Source organism: Mustelus asterias, chromosome 21 (assembly GCF_964213995.1).
Source record: "Mustelus asterias chromosome 21, sMusAst1.hap1.1, whole genome shotgun sequence".
Lineage (NCBI taxonomy): Eukaryota > Metazoa > Chordata > Chondrichthyes > Carcharhiniformes > Triakidae > Mustelus > Mustelus asterias.
Genome location: NC_135821.1, coordinates 17,271,234 through 17,288,928, shown reverse-complemented (window position 1 = coordinate 17,288,928; position 17,695 = coordinate 17,271,234). Strand labels below are relative to the sequence as shown.

Below are 17,695 nucleotides of genomic sequence, written 5' to 3'. Positions count from 1 at the left end.
CTGTGTTGGTTCTGTTAATAAAGGATGATATCTACAGTGGAGAGAAATTATCTTGGTTCAGAGGCTTAAAAGTAGAATCAGTTTGGGTAAAGATAAGAAAATGCAAATGAACAAAGTGACTGGGGGGAGGTCGTTTATAGGACCCAACAATAGCTACACGATAGAGTGTGAATCAAGAAATAATGGCGGCTTGTAAGAAAGGTACTGCAATAATTTAATTTTCATAACGGTTGGATGGACCAAATTGATAAAAGTAGTCTGGAGGATGAGCTCATAGAATGCAATCAGGATTGTTTCTTAAAACAATACATCGAAAACTACTAGGGAACAGGCTATTTTAGATTTCCAAAAGGTATTCGATAAATTGCTCCATAAGGTTACTTAAATGCTGCTATGTAAATTATGTCGGGGTGAGAGTTGGGATTTTCAGACTGGCAAACCAACCAGTGGACATCATGAGGATCAACGCTGAGGCCTCAACAATTGACAATGTGTTTTTGTTTTAAAATTCATTCATGGAATGTAGGAGTCACTTGCTGGGCCAGCATTTGTTGCCCATCCCTAATTGCCCTTGATCAGGGTGGCTTGCTAGGCCATTTCAGAGGATGTTTAAGCGTCAACCATATTGCTATGGATCTGGAATCACATACAGGCCATACTAGGTATGTAAGGATGGTATATTTTCTTCCCTCAAGTGAACCAAATGGGTTTTTAATGACAATCAACAATGGTTTCATTAGACTTTTACCATCTGCCCCGTTGGGATTTGAACACGGGTCCCCGGAGCATTACCTTGGGTCTCTGAATAACTAGTCCAGTGACAATACTACTACATCACCACCTCCCCAATGACTTGGAAGGGACAGGCTAGTACAGCCAGATTTGATGATGATACAAATGATAGGTAGGAAAGCAAGTTGTGAGGAGGATACAATAAGTCTGCAAAGGGATATTGATAGGTTAAGTAAGTGGGCAGAAATTGACAGAAGTAGTACACAGATGGAAGTATAATGTAGGAAAACGTGAGGTTGTTCACTTTTGGCAAGAATAGAAAACTAGAACATTTAAAATGGAGAGATTGCAGAATGCTGCAGTAGAGGGGGATCTTGATGCCCTTGTGCATGCATCACAAAAAAAACCATGCAGGTACAGCAAGTAATTAAGGCAGCAAATAGAATGCTTGTTTTTATTGCAAAGGGGGTGGAGTATAAAAGTAGGGAAATCTTGCTATGCATGTACAGGACATTGGTAAGGCCACATCCAGAGTGCCTCTACACAATTTGGTCTCCTTAACCAAGGAAAGACATACTTGCATTGGAAGCAATTTAGAGAAGGTTCTCTAAGCTGATCCCTGGGGTAAAGGGATTGTTATATGAGGCAAGGCTGAGCAGTATAGGCTTATATTCATTGGAGTTTTAAAAGAATGCGAAGTGATCTCATTGAAACATAAAAGATTCTGAGAGGCTTGAAAGGCTGTATGCTGGGGGAGGGCGGTTCTGATTCGTGGGGGAATCTAGAACTGGGGACACTAACAAAATGATCTCGAATTTAAGACAGATGAAGAGCAATTTCTTCGCTCGAGTGTTGTTCATCTTTTTAGAATTCTCTTCCAAAGAGCAGCGGAGATTGGGTTATTGAATATACTCAAGACTAAGTTAGACAAATTTTTAATTGACAAGGAAGTTATGAGTTATGGGGACAGGCAAGTAACTGGGTACGGGTACAATCAAATCAGCCATCTTGTTGAACAGCAGGGCAGGCTTGATGTGCTGAATGGCCTACTTCAGTCCCTATTTCTTATGATCTTTGTTGGGGTTTATTGATGGGACAGTTAAATACATCTTTCAAAAGGCTTTGGTTCACCCACACAAAGTAAGTTTTGGCGCCCTTATACGGCAAAGGATATCAAAACACAGGAAGAGCTACTTGATCGATACCCAGTTTGGGAACCCTCATTTATCATGAAAGGACAAGGGAATTGGGGTTGTTTACACCAAAACAAAAATGTAGATTGAAGATTGTAACCAATTTCTTTAAAATAATAAGATGCAGCCCAAATGGAGAGCTTATTTGATTTAGATTGATAGAGGATGACCAGGGTCATCAGTACAAGATTAGTTAAGAATGAGAAGAGTTTTTCATCAAAACATATGAAATTGCGAAGGGGCTTGACAAGAAGGATGTTGGGGAAGGACATTTCCTTGGCCAGGAAGTTTGGAACTAGGGGTCAGTTTCAGAACAGTGAGCCATTTAGAACCAAGGAGAATTTTTTTTCACTTAAAGGATTGAGTGTCTTTGGAATTCTCTACCGAGCATGCTGAGGATGCTCAGTTGTCGAGTATATTCCAGATGTGGAGATGCCGGCGTTGGACTGGGGTAAGCACAGTAAGAGGTTTAACAACACCAGGTTAAAGTCCAACAGGTTTATTTGGTAGCAAAAGCCACACAAGCTTTCGGAGCTGCAAGCCCCTTCTTCAGGTGAGTGGGAATTCTGTTCACAAACAGAGCATATAAAGACACAAACTCAATTTACATGAATAATGGTTGGAATGCGAATACTTACAACTAATCAAGTCTTTAAGAAACAAAACAACATGAGTGGAGAGAGCATCAAGACAGGCTAAAAAGATGTGTATTGGCTCCAGACAAGACAGCCAGTGAAACTCTGTGGGGGTTACAAATAGTGGGACATGAACCCAATATCCTGGTTGAGGCCGTCCTCGTGTGTGCGGAACTTGGCTATCAGTTTCTGCTCAGCGACTCTGCGCCGTCGTGTGTCGCGAAGGCCGCCTTGGAGAACGCTTACCCGAATATCAGAGGCCGAATGCCCGTGACCGTTCTCCAAGGCAGCCTTCGCGACACACGACGGCGCAGAGTCGCTGAGCAGAAACTGATAGCCAAGTTCCGCACACACGAGGACGGCCTCAACCAGGATATTGGGTTCATGTCCCACTATTTGTAACCCCCACAGAGTTTCACTGGCTGTCTTGTCTGGAGACAATACACATCTTTTTAGCCTGTCTTGATGCTCTCTCCACTCATGTTGTTTTGTTTCTTAAAGACTTGATTAGTTGTAAGTATTCGCATTCCAACCATTATTCATGTAAATTGAGTTTGTGTCTTTATATGCTCTGTTTGTGAACAGAATTCCCACTCACCTGAAGGGGCTTGCAGCTCCGAAAGCTTGTGTGGCTTTTGCTACCAAACAAACCTGTTGGACTTTAACCTGGTGTTGTTAAACTTCTTACTGAGTATATTCCAGGCAGAGATCAACAGGAATGAAGGGGCATGGGCACAGTGCCAGAAGGTGGAGTTGAGGTGAAAGATCAGCCATGGTCTTATTGGTTGGGGGAGCAAGCTCAAAGGGTTGAATGGTCTACATCTGCTCTTACAAGTTATAAAAGCAGAGGTGGATTAGGTGCCGGGAAGTACTGCTATCTGTAATACCCTGCAAATGGGTTGCTAGCTTGTGGAGCAAATGTGGATTTGCTGTGTTCCTTTAAAAGGGAGCTTAACAAGTTGCTGATAGTGGAAGACATCTTGTGTTACAGAAGGTAGCTGGGTTAACTGAGACTCGTGATACCAATCACCATGCAGCTTGCTTAATTGCTTTCGGGGGTTGGAAAGAAATTAGCCAAGTTTTTTTTCTAAACTGGGCTGTTTTTTCCCCCTAATCTTGTACTGATGACCTACCAATGATCTACCAATCTAACTCAAATAAGCAGTCCATTTGGACAGAATCTTATCACTTGAAGAAATGGGCATTCAATTTACATTTTTCAGCATAAGAGTTCCAATTCCCTTGTCCTTTGATGGCGACTGTTTCACTGAGAATAAAATAAGCTTGACATCAATGTTCTTTTTTCCTTTCTTGTATGCTCATAAATCAGATACATTTAGAATACAGAATGAAAAATAAATACAGATGACAAAGTTAATCACAATGAACAAAAAGTCATAAGAATTGACAAAATTAATATTACAGTAAAAATACTTACATAGATTAGCCCTGAGTAGTAACGTTCTTTCAAATTGTGCAGTACAGAAGCCTCATTCAAACAAGTCAGCTCTGCCATGTCTTCCACCTTGGAGAACTTGGGTGGGTTCATCTTCTGGATGTCATCCTTGTTGACTTTGACTTTTTTGCCATTTTCCACCAACTCAAGTACTGCCTCATCGCCAATTTCCTCTTTGAGACTGGCAGCCTCAAACCCATGACGATCTGAGGGTACCCACACCAGTTTTTTTGCTGCCCAGTCAGCCTGTGTCAATGGGTTATTGATGAGATTTTTGTCCACATAGAGATATCGCTCTGCATCCCGTTGAGCCATTATGACTGAACTAGAGACCTGCAATTTTAAAAAAAGGTCAGGTTATTCATGGAAGAATACGAGACAAATGTGTGCTAATGGGAAGACAAAAAATGAAAATTTCTTGAACTGACTAAAAAGGAGCTAAAGAGATAGTTGAGGCATTGTTATAATCTTGCAAAATTCCTTTCAATTACGAAAGTGTCCAAGCAAATTAGAAAATAGCAAATGTAGCATCTTTCTTCAAAAAAGGGTGGCACAGTGGCTAGAACTGCTAACTCAGCACCAGGGACCCAGGTTCGATTCCAGCCTTGGGTGACTGTGTGGAGTTCTCCGTGGTTTCCCTCCAGGTACTTGGACGGACGGACGCACGCGGACGCACGCACAAAAGATGTGCAGGTTAGGTGGATTAGCCATGGCAAATGCGTGGGGTTACTGGGATTGGGCCTGGCAAGATGCACTTTTGGAGAGTCAGTGCAGACTCGATGGGCCTGATGGCCTCTTTGAACTGTAGGTGCTCTATGGAGACAGGGAGTAGGAAACTATAGGCCAGTTAGCCTAACATCTGAAATTGTGATTAAGGAGGCTATAGCAAGATACTTAGAAAATCATAATCAAGCAGAGCAAATATGATTGTGCAAAAGAGAAATCATGTTGAACTAATTTATTAATTGATTGAGGAAGTAATAAGCAAAGCCGATAAAGGGGAACCTAGAGATGTGGTGTACTTGGATTTCTAAAAGGCATTTGATAGGTACCACATTAAAGATCACTTCATAAGATAAGAGCATGCGGTGTAGGGGGTAACATATTAGCACAATAAAGAATTGGTTAGCTAACAGGAAGCAGCAAGTAGGGTTAGAAGGGTCTTTTCACATTGGCAAGTTGTAATTCATGGAATGCCATTAGGATTAATGTTAGGGCCTTAACTATTTACAATGTACATCAATGACTTGGATGAAGGGACCAAATGTCTGGTAGTTAAAATTATCAATGTTGTCAAGAGGAATTAGAGTGCCTGCAAAGGGATTTAGATAGTTTTGTGTGTGTGGGCAAAAAAATTGGTAGATGAAGTATAAAGTGGGAAAATGTGAACTTTTGGCAGGAAGAATCAGTATACTATTTACTTGGAGAGACTGCAGTGCCTGATTGTACAGAGGGATCTGGGTGTCCTGGTACATGAATCACAATGTGGAATACTGTGTAAGATTTGGTCTCTTTATTCAAAAAAGGATATAATTGCACTAGCAGTTCAGAGAAGGTTCATGCAACTCATTCCTGGGATGAGGGGTTTATAAAGAAAGGTCGAACAGGTTGGGCCTATGCGATTGAAGTTGAGACAAATGAGGGGTGATCTTATTGAAACATAGAAGATCCCAAGGGGGTCTCCTTGGGGAGACTGAATGCAGACTGGTTAATCACTTTGCGGAACATCTTCACCCATCCCTTAAGCATGACCCCAACCTTCTTGTTGCTCGCTATTCCAACTCAGCATCTTGCACTCATGTCCACATGCCTGCTGCAATGCTCCAGAAAACTGGAGGGGCAGCACCTCATCTTCCGATTAGAAACCTTATAGCCCTCAAGACTCACTGAGTTCAACAACTTTAAACTGTGACATTTCTCCTCCATCTTAACTTTTTTTTAAAAATTGTGTCCCAATTTGGGACTTTAAGAATAGGACGATGTATTTGCTGAGAATGTGCCGTAACGTATAAACATGTTGTGGAGTTTTCAGTTGCGTCAGTACAGATACCTTATCTGTAGGTTAGGGTATTAGTTACCCAAGTAACGTTTGGTCTCTACTAATTTTAGTGTGTTTGGTGAAAGCCTTAAAACACAATCTTGTTCAGAAGATCACACAACAGGTCACTGAGAAATTCATGACTTTTAAAAGTTATCAGTGTCTATGGGGTTTATAATGTGGTAAATGCATTTTGAGTGCTCATAGGGAGAGTGTTGCAGGATTTTGATATGGTGACAATGAAGAAATGGTGATATTTCCAAGCAAGGATGGTGCATAACTGGTATGAAGTTCATGATCACCTGCCACTCCAACCCTCTAGGCAGCAGAGATTGCATGTTTGGGAAGTGTTGTCAAAACAGTCTCGACTACAGCATTTCTTGTAAATGGTATAAATTGTTACTGTGAGGTGGCAGAGGGAATAAATTTGGGTTTCTGCACCCGTAAAATATTTGGTGCTTTTCTTTGCAAATATACTAACAATAAGCTTTTAAAGTTCTCCTTATCACACCTCTATTTAAGAAAGTTGAGGGGGAAACTAGGGAATTATAAATCCTTTGGCCTAATATTTGTGTTGGGAAATTGCTAGAGTTCATCCTTAAAGATAGGGTGATTAAACATGTTCAGAATTTTCAGCTGAGAGAGAATCAGTATGGATTTGTCAAGAGTTGGGTCATGCCTGCTGAATCTGAATGTTTTTAAGAGGCGATTAAAGTAGTGGACAACGAAATGTATTTGGATGGACTTCCAGAAAACATTTGAGAAAATCCCTCCTCAGAAACCACTAGCTAAAGTTGAAGCTCATTGGATTGAAATGAGATTATTGACCTTAGGGAATTGGTTGAGTGGAAGGAGATAATGAGCAGGTACTGTAATAAGCAGGATGTAACTAGTGGTGTCCCACAAGGATTGGTGTTTAGGCCTCAACCAAATGTTAATCAAACAATCCACTGTGTCTAGAAGGTGTCAAACATCTCAAATTGCACTCATCCAGACAAATGGGAATTATTCCATCGCACTCCTGATTTGTACTAGACGGTAGAATGGTTGTGGAGTCAGGTGAATCATTTGTCACAAAATTCCCAGCCTATGATCTGCTCTTGTAGCCAGAGAGAGAGAGACTGGTCCAATTAGGTTTCTGGTGAGTGGTAACTCCCAGATTATTAAATGGTGGGAGAAATTAGCAATGGTGATGCTATTAAACGTCAAGATTAGATTCACTCATGGTAGAGTCATTGCCTGGTACTTGCATGGCACAATTATTGCTCGCCACCTATCAACCTGACCTGAATGCTGTTCCTGACTTGCTGCATACAGACAAGAGTACTTGGTTATCTGAGGACTTGGGAATGGAACTGAACATTGAACAATCAGCAGCATTCCCACTTCTGACCCCAAGGTGGAGGGGAGGTCATTGAAAAAGTTGTAGAAGGTGGTTGGGCCCAAGACAGTGCCTCGAGGGACTCCTGCAGCAACATCCTGGAGCCGAGATAATTGGCCTTCAACTACTAAAATCATTTTTCTTTGTGCTAAGCATGTCTTCAACCAATGGAGTCCTTAATTCCCACTGACTTGAATTTAATGCCACACTTGGTCAAATGCTGTAATGAGGTCTAAAGAGGTGAAGGTTGATTTCTGACCCTCTAAAAATATTTTAATGATCTGCATTCCTGAAGCACCATGTCTCATTGGACCTATACTGTACATTGCTTCTCACCGTTTAGAAAATACCCCGTTCTATCCTATCTCCAACATAATAACCTCGCATTGGTCTCCATTGAAATTCATTTACCACAGTTTTAAACATTCACTTAATTTATTAGTATCACTTTGTAATTTTACTTTCCCATCTAATCTGCTTCCACCACCCATCTTTGTATTAGACAAATTTGGATGTGGTTGACATTTAAGTTGTTAATAAATATACTAAATTGTTGAGGCCTAAACACCAATCCTTGTGGGACACCACTTGTTAACATCCTGCTAATCACAGTACCTGCTCATTATCTCCTTCCACTCAACCAGTTCCCTAAGCAGGTCAATAATCTCATTTCAATCCAATGAGCTTCAAATTTAGCTAGCTGTTTGAGGGATTTTCTTAAATGTTTTCTGGAAGTCCATCCAATACATTTTGCTGTCCACTACTTTAATCACCTCTTCAAAAACATTCAGATTCGGCAGGCATGACCTAACCCTTGATAAGTCCACACTGGTTCTCTCTCAGCTGAAATTTTTAAACATGTTTAATCACCCTATCTTTAAGTATGAACTCCAGCAATTTCCCAACACAGATATTAAGCCAAAAGATTTATAATTCCCTAGCTTCTCCCTCAACTTTCTTAGAGGTCTGAGAAGGAGAACTTTGCAAGCTTATAGTTAGGATATTTGCAAAAAGCACCAAATATATTGCTATTTGTGATTTTTATTAATGACTTAGAGGAGGGGGCTGAAGGGTGGATCAGTAAATTTGCTGATGACACCAAGATTGGTGGAGTAGTGGATGAGGTGAAGGGCTGTTGTAGACTGCAAAGAGACAGATAGGATGCAAAGCTGGGCTGAAAAATGGCAGATGGAGTTTAACCCTGATAAATGTGAGGTGATTCATTTTGGTAGGACTAATTTAAATGTGGATTACAGGGTCAAAGGTAGGGTTCTGAGGAATGTGGAGGAACAGAGAGATCTTGGGGTTCATATCCACAGATCTCTGAAGGTTGCCACTCAAGTGGATAGAGCAGTGAAGAAAGCCTATAGTGTGTTAGCTTTTATTAACAGGGGGTTGGAGTTTAAGAGCCGTGGGGTTATGCTGCAACTGTACAGGACCTTGGTGAGACCACATTTGGAATATTGTGTGCAGTTCTGGTCACCTCACTATAAGAAGGATGTGGAAGCATTGGAGAGAGTGCAGAGGAGATTTACCAGGATGCTGCCTGGTTTGGAGGGTAGGTCTTATGAGGAAAGGTTGAGGGAGCTAGGGCTGTTCTCTCTGGAGCGGAGGAGGTTGAGGGGAGACTTAATAGAGGTTTATAAAATGATGAAGGGGATAGATCGAGTGAACGTTCAAAGACTATTTCCTCGGGTGAATGGAGTGGTAACTAGGGGGCATAACTATAGGGTTCATGGTGGGAGATATAGGAAGGATATCAGAGGTAGGTTCTTTATGCAGAGAGTGGTTGGGGTGTGGAATGGACTGCCTGCAGTGATAGTGGAGTCAGACACTTTAGGAACATTTAAGCGGTTATTGGATAGGCACATGGAGCACACCAGGATGATAGGGAGTGGGATAGCTTGATCTTGGTTTCAGATAAAGCTCGGCACAACATAGTGGGCTGAAGGGCCTGTTCTGTGCTGTACTGTTCTATGTTCTATATATTTTAAGGGAGCACTTCAACATTTATTATCTCCTTTCCAGCTTTGTTTATTTATGGCTAATTTCCCCCAGTAATAAAGCAATGTTTTGTTTGCTTAGAGCTCAAATTACAAACTAACACCTGTTGCATCTGTTTTCACATAGCATTAGTTTATATTCTAGGCCATGTCAACTTTTCCGGGCTGAAGTAACATGGTACCTCCACTAATGCAGCACTCCCTCAGTACTATACTGAGGTTTTAGTCAATTTATGAACCAGGGTTCTTCTCATTTGCTCCAGATATCCTTATAAACCAATGCAATCACTGGGGAAATGGTCCCAGCTAGACAAGCAACAATAAGTTCACCAGGACTCTGCTGGTAGGCTGTACAATTTCAGGTACTTAACTTCCAGCATACTTTAATAGTTCCCAAATCTGGTTTGAGGCCAAGTGCACTGAAGCACTTTGAATTTAGTTACATCAGGTGCAAGAAAGAAAATAAAGATCCTACTAGAAATTACTGGGTAGCAACTGAACATTTGCACAAACATGAATGACAGCCAGCATGGATTTGTAAAGGACAAATGTCTAATTTGTCTAACATGTCTAATCAACATAGTATTATTTTTACATCTTCGCTATTGTGCTATATAAAGGAGTTTCTAAGAATGACATTTATATTGACTTCCAAAAGACATCCAAGCTTTCACACAAGTGACTTAGCAAAACTGAAAGCATATGAAATTTAAGGCAACACTTTTAACATTGATTATGTAGTAGGGAACAGACAATAATGATAATGGGTAGGATGTATCTAACAGTGACCCTCAAGGATCTGTATTAGGGGCTGAGCTTTGCATTTTGTTGATCACTTTGATGAAGGATTGGCGTACCATATATATCCAAGTTTCCAAACAACATCAAGTGTTCAGTCACTTTTGCAGATGGCAGTACAAGAATTCTTTCATTCTTTGATGAAATGTGGATATTCCTGGCAAGATCAGCAGTTATTGCCCATCTCCAATTGCCTTTGAACTGAGTGGCAGGTTAGGCCATTTTAGAGGGCAGTTAAGAGTCAACTACATTACTGAGGGTCACATGTTCAATTTGATTATTGTCACATGTATTGAAATAGTGAAAAGTATTGTTTTTTTGTGCGTTATACAAAGCATACCGTACATAGGGAAGGAAAGTATTAGTCATAGCTAGGATGTAGAGAAAGAAAGAGATTGAATTAGAGCATTGCGACAGAGCTTGAGAGTGTTAGAATAAAGTTTTAGAAGCATAGAACAAGAGTAAAAGATAGAATTAGAAGGTATGCTGGCACAGCTTGCAAGAAGTTGCCTCGCTCTGGTGTCATCTTGAGATGTACAGGAGATGTAAGCCAAAAAGGCAAGGATCGCAGATTTCCTTCCCTGAAGGACATTAATGAACCAATGATAGTTTCATGGTCACCATTACCGAGACTAGCTTTCAATTTTATTAATTGAATTTAAACTCCACCAGCCTGCCATGGTGAATTTGAACCAATGGCTCCAGATCATCGGCTTGGGCCTTTGGATTATTAGAGCAGTGACATTACCACAATGTCTCCATCTCCCCAAAAGGACACTGCTTGATTGAGTAGACAAAACGGTGCTCGGTGAAGTTCTATCTGGGAAAGTGAGGGGCCATCCAGTTTGATCTAAATTAGAGAGTATTTTCTGAATGGCAAGTTAGGAACTGCAGAGCAGAGGTTTAGGGTCCATGTACAGAAAAATACCTAGGAGACATAACATAACGAATAGGGCTAGTGGAAATTTAGCCTTTATTTCAAGGGGTGGGAATACATCGGGATGGAAGTTATGATACAACTGTGTAAAGCTCTGGTTAGCTACAATTCAGTTTTGGGCACTGGATCAGAGGAAGGATATACTGGAAGGGTTGCATAATCTAGGCTTGTATCCCATGTAGTTTATGAAAAAAATAAGAGGTTCCTACTTGGTGTAAGATGATTTATAAGATTTAATCAGTGAAAAGAAAAAAGGCAGAAACCAACGGACCATGTAAATACAGGTAAGTGAGGCTAAACATGTTGGTGGGTAAAATTATTGAAAACAATTTGAAGGCCTGCATTAATTGTCACTTAGGAAAGCACACATTAATCAAACACCAAGACTTTATGAAGACATGTTTGCAAAGGTAATGAGCAGGTGACGAGCAGGAACAATGAGGGTATCATGAGAACATAAGAACTAGGAGTAGGAGTAAGCAATTCAGCCCCTCAGGTCTGCTCCGTCGCCATTCAATAGAATCATGGCTGATCTTGTCTCGGTTTCAACTCCACTTTTTCCCAGGGCAGAAATGACAATTACAAAGGGCACGAGTTCAAGGTAAGGGAGGGAAAGGTTCAGTAGAGATGTACAGGGCAAGGTTTTTTTTTTATACACAGAGGATGGTGGGGGCCTGGAATGTATTGCTAAGTGAGGTGGTTGAGGCAAACATGTTAGCAACATTTAAGACTTATCTGGATAGACACAAGAACAGGTGGGAAATAGTCGGATACAGGCGGTTGGTCAAGATAGGACCATGTGATCGGCACAGGCTTGGTGGGTCGAAGGGCCTGTTCCTGTGCTGTTGTGTTCACTTTCCTGTCTGTTCTCCATATCCCTTTAACCCATTACTAATTAAACATCTGTTTTATCTCCTCAAATTTACTCAATGTCCCGGCGTCCACCACACTCTGGGGTAGTGAATTTCACAGATTCATGACCCTTTGAGAAGTAATTTCTCCTCATTTCTGTTTTAGATCTACTGCCCCTTATCCTGAAACTATGACTCCTTGTTCTAGATTACCCCACAAGAGAAAGTATCCACTCTACGTCTACTTTGTCAATACCTTTTATCATCTTATATATCTCAAATTGGCTAAAATACCTTCTATCCCTGCATCCAAGTCATGAATCTAGATTGTTAATAGTTGGGGCCCCAAGGATCAAACCTTGTGGCATCCCACCAGTTACATCTTGCCAACCAGAAAAAAATGCATTTATCCTGACACTCTGCCTTCTGTCAGTTACTCCTTCGTCAGATGGAGTGGAAATCTGTTCTCAAACAGGGCATAGCCAATGGCTGTCCTGTCTGGAGACAATACACATCTCTTTAACCTGTGCTTAATGCCCCCTCCACTCACATTGTCTGTATCTTTAAGACCTGGTTGGTTGTAGAGATTCGCATTCTAATCAGTATTCTGTAACTTGATTTTGTGTCTCTGTGCCCTGTTCGAGAGCAGATTTCCACTCCATCTGACGAAGGAGCAGCGCTCCGAAAGCTAATGGCATTTGATACCAAATAAATCTGTTGGACTTTAGCCTGTTGTTAAAACTCTTACTGTGTTTACCCCAGTCCAATGCCAGCATCTCCACATTGGATAGAAGACTGGCTAACTGACAATCTAATAAATTACCCCTAATCCCATGTGATCGTACCTTGTGTATTAACTTGCTGTGCAGCACCTTATCAAACACCTCCCTGAAGTCCAGATATACTACATCTACCGAAACCCCATTATCCACTTGGCTGGTTACATCTTCTAAGAACTCTGACAAATTAGTCAAACATGATTTATCCTTCATAAAACCATGACGACTCCGATGGATTGCATTTTGACTTTCCAAGTGTCCTGTTATTACTTTCTTAATAATGGATTCTAACAGTTTCCCAACAAATGTTAAACTAACTAGTCTTTAGTTTCCTACTTTCTACCTCCCTCCCTTTTTGAATAAGGGTGTTACATTAGCATTTTGCCAATCCACTAGAACCATTCGTGCATCCAAGGAATTTGGGAATACTTTAACCGATGGATCCACTATCTCTGTTGCCATTTCCTTTAATATGCTAGGATGTGGGCCATCAGGTCTGCCTTCAGTCCCAATACTTTGAGTGCTATTTCCCTATTGATGATGATTGCTCCAAGTTCTTCCCTTTCTATTTCCTCTATTATTGTTACTATTGGGATGATACTAGCGTCCTCCACTGTGAAAACTGAGGCAAAATATTGATTTATCACCTCCATTTCTGTGTTCCCCACTATCAACTCCCAGTTTCATCCTCCAAGGGACCAACATTCACTTTAGCTACTCTTTTCCCTTTTATAGACTTTAGAAGCTTTTGCTGTCCTTCGGGCAGCACACTGACAGTGGTTAGCCCTGCTGTCTCAGCGCCAGGGGCCCGGGCTCGATTGCTGGCTTGGGTCAATGGCTGTGCGCAGTCTGCACGTTCTCCCCGTGTTCGCATGGGTTTCCTCCGGGTGCTCCAGTTTTCTCCCAGTCAGAAAGATGGGCTGATTAGGTGCACTGGCCATGATAAATTCTTCCTCGGTGTACCCAAACAGGTACCGGAATGTGGTGACTTGGGATTTTCCAGTAACTTCATTGCAGTATTAATGCAAGCCCACTTGTGACATTAAACTTAAACTCTTAGATTTTGTGCTAGTTTTATTTCACAATTTACCTTTGATCTTTTTATTACTTTAGCGACCCTTTGATGATCTTTAAAAGCTTCCAATCTTCCAGTCTGCCACTGGCCTTTGCAATATTCTTTGCTTTAGTTTTTGTCTTTATGTTGTCTTTAACTTCCTTGCTTAGCCATGGATGTTTTGTCCCCTCTTACAATCTTTCTTCCTCTCTGGAATATTTTTTAGTTGAGAGAAATTGAATATCTCCTTAAACAACTGCACTTTCATGTAGTCTTTTTGGATTTTACCAAGACTTTGGACATGGTCCGACATGACACGAGTCACAACAGTAAAAGCCCAGAGGATCCAAAGTGACAAGTTGGATCCAAAATGGAGTCAAGAGTAGAAAACAAAAGGTAATAGCTGTCAAATGCTTTTGTGACTGGACAGCTGTTTATATTGGAGTTCCTGCAGGGTTTATTCTGGGTCCCATATTGTGTGTGGTATTTTATCAATTATTTAGACTTAAAATAAAGGGGCCATGATCAAGAGCTTTGAAGATGATACAAAAATTGGTTGCATGATTAACTATGAGAAGAGCTGTTGACTGCAGGAAGTTATCTATAGACCGGAAATTCAATCAAGAAGAGGGCACAATAACGCATTTGCAGTGGGAAATAATTGCTAGGATATTGAGAAGTGCAGAGGAATTTTATAGAGTGCATGCCCATAAATCCCTGAAGGTAGCAGGACAGATAGTTAGGGCGATTAAAACAGCATAGAATATAACAGCTGGGAGTTTTTTGTTGGAACCACATAAAACACCAGTTAGGCCACAGCCAAGCGTACTACATATATTCTGGTCACATCAAGAGAAGGATATGACCACACTGGTGGGTACACAAGAGACTTACAAGGATGTTGCCAGGAATGGAGAACTTTAGCTATGAGGAATGATTGGATAGACCAGGACTGACTTTTGTAGTCAAGACGGAGTGAAAATTTTAATTTGTATATAAAACTGAGGGACCTAGCTAGTGAATAAGAACACAATTCCCTTAATCTAGGAGTTGGGAGAGGAATTAGGGGGCAGTTGAGGAGAAAGTTTTCATCCAGATGGAGATCTGGAACTCACTGCTTGAAAAAAAAAATGGTGGCGGCAGAAGTTCTCATCACATTTATGGATATGAACTTGAAACCATAACAAGGCTATGGAACAAGAGCTGGAAAATGGCATTAGGCTGGATGGCTTTTTCTCAGCTGGTAAAGATGATGGGCTGAATGGGTTCTTTTTAATGCTATAATTCTTTAATGATTCTAAACTATTTCCTTCAAATGAGAGTCCAAATCAAGGGGTAATTCAATTTGAGCAAGGCAGTTCAGGTGGGTATCAGTGGCAATGACAATCTGAGACAAAGGGTAATGGCAATCTGGAACACTCCCTCACTTGGTCAATTGAAAAATTTAAAAAGAGACAGGCACTTTTTTTTTTAAGACTTGAGTATTGCAGGGGATAGATCAACAAAGGTGGGTAAAATGGAGGTCTATTACAGGGCAACCATAAACTATTGACATAACTGGCATAACTGATTCAAGTCTGGATTATGTGCTCAAGTCCTAGAGTGAACTCAAGCACACCACCTAACAGAAGCTAGAACTGAACCAAGTTAATTGTAAAATCAAGTGCCCAATCCTCAAACAGAAACTCCACATTCATTCCTTTCAATAACTTGGGAGATTCAAACTCCAATGGGTTCCATGACCTTGTAAGAAGTCCCACAACACCAGGTTAAAGTCCAACAGGTTTATTTGGCAGCACAAGCCACTAGTTTTCGAAGCGCTGCCCCTTCATCAAGTGAGTGGGAGTTCTGTTCACAAACAGGGCATATAAAGACAAACTCAATTTACAAAATAATGGTTGGAATGCGAGTCTTTACAGGTAATCAAGTCTTAAAGGTACAGACAATGTGAGTGGAGAGAGTTAACAAAGAACAAACAAAGAATAAAGAATACATCACAGGAACAGGCCCTTCAGCCCTCCAAGCCTACACCAATCATGTGTTCCTAACTAGACCATCCGTTTGTATCCCTCTATTCCCAGTCTGTTCATGTGGCTATCTAGATAAGTCTTAAATGATCCTATCGTGTCTGCCTCAACCACCTTGCTTGGTAGTGCATTCCAGGCTCCCATCACCCTCTGTAAAATACGTCCCCCACATATCTGTATTGAACCTTGCCCCCCTTACCTTGAACTTGTGACCCCTTGTGTTTGTGTGATTTGTGAGGTGTGTTTGAGAGATTTAAATCTCACTAATTATCCTGGCTGGAGACAATACACATCTCTTTAACCTGTGCATAACCCTCTCTCCACTCATTGTCTGTACCTTTAAGACTTGATTACCTGTAAAGACTCGCATTCCAACCATTATTTTGGAAATTGAGTTTGTGTCTTTATATGCCCTGTTTGTGAACAGAACTACCATTTACCTGAAGGGGCAGCGTTCCAAAAGCTAGGCTTGTGCTACCAAATAAACCTGTTGGACTTTAACCTGGTGTTGTGAGACTTCTTACTGTGTTTACCCCAGTCCAACGCTGGCATCTCCACATCATGGCTTCCATGGCCTTGACAGACCAAAATAAATTCAACGTTATCAGCCAACATGTATTTTCGGTTCTGATCTTTAAAATCTCATAATAGAAAGTTTTAAGTACTATAAATGGAAATGTGATCTCGGTTAATGTACACTCACCAACAATCTTATAACAAAAGCTTTCACATTTAAAATACATTAATATCCTGATCTCTAAATATCCCGAAAACTTTAAACTGAATGTAAATATCAAAATTAGGTTCAAGTTGCAACATGATTTTGTTTGCCCTGAAATGAATGTGTTTTTTCTCCAATATTAATAAACATGCAAGCGTGACCAGTGCAGCCAAAAGTACATTTTACCTGGTGCGCAGCAAACAATTACGCAAAGCAACAGAAATTTAGATTACTCTCATTCATTTGCCACTTTAAGCTTACTGTGAATTGATCACAAGATTACACAAGTCTAGTCTAATAACTAGTTTTTGCTCAAATGCATATTTCAGCTAGGAATAAATTTGAAACAGTTGTTTCTAAATGTTTTTAAATTACTCTATTAATCTGTTATGGCCATTGTGTATTAGGAAATTTGACTTGACATAGCTTAGGAATCTTTCCATGTACTCACTCTCTTAGTACAGTGAAAAGAATGGTGGATCTCAGATACAAATTTCTGCACTCGAAGATATTCATATAGTAAGACTAGTTTCCAATTTTCAGTCCTCCTTTTTGCTACACTAAATACTTAACGCCCCCGGGGTGGGGGCTCTACAAAAATGAAATGCACAACATTTCTCTGGTCAAAACAACAGCTGTACTTAGGCATTGTACAGCAATATTATCTGTAAGCAATATTGCAAATACTTGGATTACAATACAAATGCAGCATGATTCCGGTGAATGGCAGGAGAATCCTCTTTTAGACCAAATACTGGTAGCCGTATTCCACTAATAACTACAATCTCAAACAGTAAATTTAATATACTGCTAGTCCAATTACTTTGATCATGAAGTTTATTCATTTGCTTGCTTAAGCAAAATCTAACTTTTCCATTGATCAATAATCTTTCAATCATAGTATGGAGAAGTTCTTTGACAGCCAGGTTGTGTTACATATAAAAATCTTGATTTCACAATGGTCTTGTTTTTTCCATAAATACCAGCTCAATTTATTTGACAAGACCTACAAATGATTCATTCTATCCATTTGGGTCCTCAAAAACTAGTCGACGGATTCCAAAAGCAAGTGCTTTTAATCCAAGCAACA

General features: G+C 40.5%; 1 protein-coding gene across 2 annotated transcripts in view; it reads right to left on the bottom strand.

The window, feature by feature from the left end:
- Positions 1-17,695, bottom strand: part of LOC144509159 (myosin-9-like) — a 169,074-nt gene that overhangs the window by 122,353 nt on the left and 29,026 nt on the right. For both annotated transcript variants that reach the window (XM_078237578.1, XM_078237579.1), the window contains exon 2: positions 3,999-4,349. In XM_078237578.1, the coding sequence (XP_078093704.1) occupies positions 3,999-4,331 (333 nt within the window). In that variant the 5' untranslated portion in view covers positions 4,332-4,349. The remainder of the gene's footprint in view (positions 1-3,998; positions 4,350-17,695) is intronic.